General features: G+C 32.9%; 1 protein-coding gene across 1 annotated transcript; it reads left to right on the forward strand.

Moving 5' to 3' along the window:
* Window positions 1-1752: 1752 nt before the first annotated feature.
* Window positions 1753-3710, forward strand: LOC129877870 (transcription factor ORG2-like). The gene is made up of 3 exons (XM_055953403.1): window positions 1753-2058; window positions 2722-3087; window positions 3633-3710. The coding sequence occupies exons 1-3, from the start codon at window positions 1753-1755 to the stop codon at window positions 3708-3710; spliced, it is 750 nt and encodes a 249-aa protein (XP_055809378.1).
* The last annotated feature ends 4178 nt before the right edge of the window (window positions 3711-7888 follow it).

Here is a 7888-nt window from a genome sequence, read left to right on the forward strand (position 1 = left end):
AAAAAGTGGTTAACTATCTCGAAAAATTCCATATCAGCCATCCGAATTGTCTCAATTACAGCCAACTCCCCCTTCTTTCACCCATTCTATTTTCATAGTTTTTTTTATATGCATACTATATAAATATGCCATTTAACTTGATTTCAATTACTATTTATGCACTCTAACTTTGGATGCATACAAATAGACACTTAAATTTATATAAAGTTGAACAAGTAGACACATATGTCCTATAAAAGAAGTATTATTCTAGAGACCCTCAATTTTTGGACTTATTGAATAGCTTGGTTCTTCATCAACAATTATAGTAAGCTTGAACATTATAAAATAATAAATATAAGAATATAAGAATTGTTATGTGGGTAATCTCTTTGTTGAACAAATCCAATGGCTATATCATTCGGCGGCAACATGCTTATTTTGTCCAATTTTTTTATTAAAAAATTCCAACTAAAAAACAAAGAGAAATTATCAAAATGGGAGAATCTATTAACAATTGTTGATTATGTATTAACTCATATATAATTTTAAAACTTATTAATTAAAAAAAATAAAGAAAAGTGAAAGGATGATGATAATATGAATGCAAGAAGATGACTTGAAACAAAATCAAAATAAAAGACTTGTAAAATTTGATCCAAAATAGATAGATAATAATAAATTTTAAAAATACGTATGATGATCGTGGTGCAAAGGAAAAAAAAATCTTTGTAACATATACTATAATTCCAATTCTGCTTGGGTTAGTAGTGCTTGTATCGAATTAGTCTCTCAAATTATTTTAATTAGCACTCTAAAATTATTACCTTACCGTATTATGTTTGTCAGATTAACCAACAATATGTTAAAAAAACAATTCAAAGTCAGGCCACACCGTTGGTAGTTTTTCTCCTTAATAGAACTCTAACTAAATTTAGTCAATTTTAAAATATAAAATATTAGGAGTTTTTACCTAGTACAAATAGATAAAGATTTAATAATTACTTGGTTATGAATATTTTAAAGAAACTCCTATTATTAGAAATTTAAATTTAAAAATTATTATTCCTTATATAAATCCTTTCTGTAGAAGATTATTTATTAAAATATTCCACACTTTGACTTTATTAGATTTTTAAAAACTAAATAACTATCCGAAATATTATTATAAGAGTATGGTTACAAATTACCATTAGAATTAGATTCAAATCAGGAAATGTTTAAGGAGTTGAATTTTTAATCAATTTTAAAGTATTAAATATCAGGACTTCTTATCTATTACAATAAGTAAAGATCTTTAATTAATTTCAAATATTAAATATTAGAATAATAATTATTTAAAAAAAATGGTGAAAAAATAATTTTATTTAAAACAGAGTCTTTTAATGAAAAGACAAAAAGTTTAAAAAATAATTTTTACGAATCTTAATGCTTTTAATATAGTATAGATTAATTAAACATGCTTACATGCACGTGACATGGCCACTAACTACTCGAGCTTATAAGTAAAGTTTGACTCAAGGCTCGTGCATGCCAGGGTTTCCACACGCATTGCGTATTACAAACTTGACACATTTTTAATGTAAATAAGCATTGGCTATGGAATTACACAACTACTCTATTACTTGTTATTTTAAGAAATAATATTAATTTATCTCACTTGTTATGGTCGATGATGTATAGATTCTCATTATTATAAATATCACGACAATATTAATGTCGTAGTGACAAATTAGTAGTAAAGAAGAAAAATTAAGTGTTAATTAACAAAAAATGCTAGCCATTTCTTCTTCTCCTTTATTTTCTACTACTAATGATAATTTTGGGTGGCTTTTGGAGGATCTGATAAGCCATGAATCAACAAATAGTGGAGAAACTTCAAATTCATCTCAAAAAAGGCTTCAACAATGTGATCCAAATAATTTTTTTGATCAGATTATTATCAACGGTGGTGATCATCATCAACCTGATCAGACGGTGAAGAAGCTCAATCATAACGCAAGTGAACGTGATCGTAGAAAGAAAATCAACGGCTTATATTCTTCTCTTCGTTCTTTGCTTCCTGCTTCTGATCATACGGTATGATTTTTTATTTTGATTTTTTCAATTATTACTCTTTTTTATATACTGAAGGATATTTTTAATGGTCTGATATTTTTCGAGAAAAATCATGCGATTTTAATTCAAATTAAAAGTGTATTTTGAGTTATTTTAGAGTCCAATAACTAATGTCAGAGTTAATGGTTCAATGAGACGAATAAATTGAGAAAGTGATGACATAAGGCCTGATTTATTGTCTTTATCGATATACAAGCTGATTTTTACTATCTTTACCGATAGCTTGAAAATGTACACACACAAAAAGAAGTCTATGGGCACTTTGGTGGTCATAAATACATGGATGATGTTGGTGTCACATAGTAAATTTCAAATTATCCCATGAATCTTGATGATGGGCATGTGGAACTTAGTTCAAGGAGGGTGTATGCGAACAAAGTCTCATACAGATAGCTAAGAAAAAGAAGAAGCTATATATGATAGTTTTATTGATGTGAGACCTTTTGAGAAAACGCGGGAGCTTCAATTCAAACGTACAATATTATAAAAGAGTATCTTTAAGTTGTTTTAGCCCGACATTATATTAAACCTAAACCTATGTACACTTATATATAGTTATCAATTTTAAAGTAAGATTTTTCATCATATGCTCATGAGGCTTCTCTATTCTCTTCATGTTTACAGAAAAAACTAAGTATTCCATCAACAGTATCAAGAATTCTCAAGTACATACCGGAGTTACAAAGTGAAGTGGAAAGATTGATTCAAAAGAAAGAAGAATTTACATCAACAATTATTTCCAATAAAAAAAATTCAGCTGATTTTAACAAGCAAAAAAGAAGAAAAGGAGGAATTGAAAATTCTTCATTAGTTATTACAACAAGTGAATTAGGTGATAAAGAAATAGTGGTTCAAATATCAACTTTGAATAATAATAAAGGTTCAATTGGTGAGGCTATTTCAGAATTGGAGGATGAAGGACTTGTTCTACTAAATGCAACTTCTTTTGGAACTTTTGAAGATGGAGTATTCTATACCTTACATTTTCAGGTATTATTAAATATCCATTCTGTCTGTTGCTGCATTTACTTTGTATCTTGTTGTTTTACAGTTATATTTTTTCTTGTAATTCTTCTTCAAAACCTTTTCTTTTGAGTCGATGGTCTATCGAAAACAACCTCTCTAGACTGCACTTATATGATTACGTAATGTTGTTATATTAAATATCTTTTTGTCTTCTTTTTTATAGTATGGTGTCTAAAATTCACTTACCGCTTAATCAAGAATTATAAAAAATCATTTTATCACAAGACCAAAACTAAAATGTACTACTGAGAATCAAAAAGAGCAAATATTTCTTATACTATAAAGAATGATCGTATGATTATATTAGTAGATATTTATTTAATGTATTATTAAATATCCTTTTAATTTATTTCTATTGCTTAAATCCCCACCCAGTATATCGATATAATGTGGATTATATTGCTGGGATCCTCCAAAAATATTGTCAGATGTGTGTCGTATAGATCTTGATGAAGTTGATTTTTTTTTTTATGTTTTCCTAATTTGTGTTGTTTTGTTTTGGTCAACAGGTTGAAGGAAGAGTTGAGGTTGACATGTTAAGAGACAAACTCTCATCATACTTTGAGAATGAAGAAAACCTATTATGACAATGTATTTCTAGTTTTATACAACAACAACATACCTAGTGAAATCCCATAAATGAGGTTTGAGGAGGGTAAGAAGTACGCAGACCTTACCACTACCTCGTGAAGATAGAGAGGTTGTTTCCGTAAGTGTATTTCTAATTTTATGTTTATTGAAAAATATTGTAATCACACTTTTTTTTTCTTTCGAGGACAATACTCGAGCAATACAAAATGTAAATGTCTTTTTATTTACCCTGTTATTGTGATCACCATTTCCGCAAATCTTACATTAATTGATTTTGTAGTCCTTTACAAATTCGTTTGAGTTATATGTCTGAAAGCGTGATAATAGCATTTGAAATACCTAAATTTCATTTTTTAAAATTAAATTAACTTTAATCCAATTTAATTTTGTACCTCAATATCCCTAATGTGCCATTGCCACTGTCCTATTGCCTTTGATTTTTCTATGTGCTAAGCTCTAATTTAAGAGAGTGAAGCTTTACAATTTACCACCGCATCGTCAATGACCACACATTATTCAACCATCACTATGAAAACTTTCAATTACTAACATCACCAACTTCATCATTACAATCAACGGCGTCACTACCAACCACCACCATCATGTCAGTTACTACAACACTAACCACCTCCACCATCACAACAACTTTCATTATCATTACTAGCCACTTACACCAACCATTACCATCATAACTCTTACAAACCATCTGCACTATCACTAACGAGCTTAAATATTTTATTTTTAAAATTTATAATTTTTCTTTATTTTGAATGATATATTTATTATATTTACAAATAAATTAATTATTCACATTCAGATATTGAAAAACAAACAGTCTTAAATTATTCATTAGTCAAATCTAAAAACAACATCTTAATTATTCAAATTTGTATTCAATTCAGACGTCTTAAGAACTAGCGGCGTAGTGATACATAGGTCTCGTAATCGATAGATTGTAATGTCTATTGGGGATTTAAGTACAAAAGAACAATATAAGTATGATATTGGTCTTTTGGAATAGTTGTTACTTATTGTTTCATAATGTTATTATATTTTAAAAAAATTGATTCTTTTGATAACCGAGAACTTGCTACTTTCCTGTTTATTACAGATTTTGGGGACAGGAATGGATACACAAGAAACATCCCCGTCTGTTCTTCTCTGCTTCGATCACGAAAGATTCATATTTAACGATGGAGAGGTAACTCTTGAGTGATAGTAATATGTTATAACTTATAAGAAACACTTGTAAGGTGTTAATCCTTAAAGCATTGCTCATGACATAGGGATTACGACGTTTCTGCATGGAGCATAAGATAAAATTATCTCAGGTATGTCTCAGATGCGCAATTTCAGTTTCAAAGTAGTACAAAAGTTATTTGTTATTGCTAAACAATCGAGTTACAGGTAGACCATATATGTCTTACTCGTGTCTGCACAGAGACAACAGGTGGACTTCCAGGTTTGCATCTTCACCTTCGGGAATAATGAACTACTTTCAAAGAATAATTCTCTAAGAATCAAATCTCTTGTGAAATCATTTTATTAGGCGATTTTGCCAGCTTATCGAGTGTGTTAGCTCACAGATTTTTTAGTTGTTGAGGGTTCGGGTAATTTTTTTTTGGATTCATCCATAGTAGCATCCGTAACGACTTGGAAAATGACTACAGTAACCGCGGGAGCGCTTTAGAGGGGTTTAGGAGCATTTTATTGGAGACGCAATAGGAGTTAGGTGATTTTGCCAGCTTATCGTGTGTGTTAGCCCACAGATTTTTTAGGTGTCGAGGGTCCGGGTTAATTTTTTTTGGATTCATCCATAATAGCATCCGTAAAGACCTGGAGAACGAATACAGAAGCCCTATGAGTGCTTTAGATGAGTTTAGAAGCATTTTATTGGCGACGCAACAGGAATTAGGCTGTAACACCCTAAATTGTTTTCGCAAAGACTCGAACATTTCTTCATGTGTGTGTAGACTAGGACCAGAGGACTTGTAATCTTACACATGAGTTAGGATTAATTCCTAAGAAATTGAAGTGTGTTAGATATGTTTAGGGGTGATGAGGTATCTCTAACACCAAGTCGAGTCCAAAGAATCCCAATCGATTAAGTTTTTGGACGAATTAGTACAAGGGTCAACTTCAAATGACCATGTCTTCTAAAATAGGATGAATTGGATGGCCCATGACCTATCAAATTAAAGGTCTTATAGTCTTCTTTCCAACGCCGCCAAGATTGTACATTTTGGAGTTCGGAGTCAAAAGTTATGACCATCCTAAGACGGACTAGTCCTACCGAAATTTCAGGCCTGAGTTGTGACTGCAAGAAGCCTGGGCTTGGCGCCGTAGTGGCGCGACGCGCCACTATCGTGCCAGGATTAAGCCTCAGTAGTTTGGTCCCTGGTGCGGCGTGCCACTACGATATGTGCAGGGTTTTCAAGCCTATTTTCCAGAACCCAGAAAATATAGGCTTGGTGCTGTAAGGGTGCAACGCGCCACTATAGCGCCATAAAATAACCTCAGTAGTTTAGTCCCTGGCGCGATGCGCCACTATTGGGGATTTAAGTACAAAAGAACAATATAAGTATGATATTGGTCTTTTGGAATAGTTGTTACATATTGTTTCATAATGTTATTATATTTTAAAAAAATTGATTCTTTTGATAACCGAGAACTTGCTACTTTCCTGTTTATTACAGATTTTGGGGACAGGAATGGATACACAAGAAACATCCCCGTCTGTTCTTCTCTGCTTTGATCACGAAAGATTCATATTTAACGATGGAGAGGTAACTCTTGAGTGATAGTAATATGTTATAACTTATAAGAAACACTTGTAAGGTGTTAATCCTTAAAGCATTGCTCATGACATAGGGATTACGACGTTTCTACATGGAGCATAAGATAAAATTATCTCAGGTATGTCTCAGATGCGCAATTTCAGTTTCAAAGTAGTACAAAAGTTATTTGTTAGTGCTAAACAATCGAGTTACAGGTAGACCATATATGTCTTACTCGTGTTTGCACAGAGACAACAGGTGGACTTCCAGGTTTGCATCTTCACCTTCGGGAATAATGAACTACTTTCAAAGAATAATTTTCTAAGAATCAAATCTCTTGTGAAATCATTTTATTAGGCGATTTTGCCAGCTTATCGAGTGTGTTAGATCACACATTTTTTAGTTGTCGAGGGTCTGGATAATTTTTTTTTGGATTCATCCATAGTAGCATCCGTAACGACTTGGAAAATGACTACAGTAACCGCGGGAGCGCTTTAGAGGGTTTTAGGAGCATTTTATTGGAGACGCAATAGGAGTTAGGTGATTTTGCCAGCTTATCGTGTGTGTTAGCCCACAGATTTTTTAGGTGTCGAGGGTCCGGGTCAATTTTTTTTGGATTCATCCATAATAGCACCCGTAAAGACCTGGAGAACGAATACAGAAGCCCTATGAGTGCTTTAGATGAGTTTAGAAGCATTTTATTGGCGACGCAACAGGAATTAGGCTATAACACCCCAAATTGTTTTCGCAAAGACTCGAACATTTCTTCATGTGTGTGTAGACTAGGACTGGAGGACTTGTAATCTTACACATGAGTTAGGATTAATTCCTAAGAAATTGAAGTGTGTTAGATATGTTTAGGGGTGATGAGGTATCTCTAACACCAAGTCGAGTCCAAAGAATCCCAATCGATTAAGTTTTTGGACGAATTAGTACAAGGGTCAACTTCAAATGACCATGTCTTCTAAAATAGGATGAATTGGATGGCCCATGACCTATCAAATTAAAGGTCTTATAGTCTTCTTTCCAACGCCGCCAAGATTGTACATTTTGGAGTTCGGAGTCAAAAGTTATGACCATCCTAAGACGGACTAGTCCTACCGAAATTTCAGGCCTGAGTTGTGACTGCAAGAAGCCTGGGCTTGGCGCCGTAGTGGCGCGACGCGCCACTATCGTGCCAGGATTAAGCCTCAGTAGTTTGGTCCCTGGTGCGGCGTGCCACTACGATATGTGCAGGGTTTTCAAGCCTATTTTCCAGAACCCAGAAAATATAGGCTTGGTGCTATAAGGGTGCAACGCGCCACTATAGCGCCATAAAATAACCTCAGTAGTTTAGTCCCTGGCGCGATGCGCCACTATTAGGGATTTAAGTACAAAAGAACAATATAAGTATGATA

This window comes from Solanum dulcamara, chromosome 12, assembly GCF_947179165.1.
Source record: "Solanum dulcamara chromosome 12, daSolDulc1.2, whole genome shotgun sequence".
Classification (NCBI taxonomy): Eukaryota; Viridiplantae; Streptophyta; class Magnoliopsida; order Solanales; family Solanaceae; genus Solanum; species Solanum dulcamara.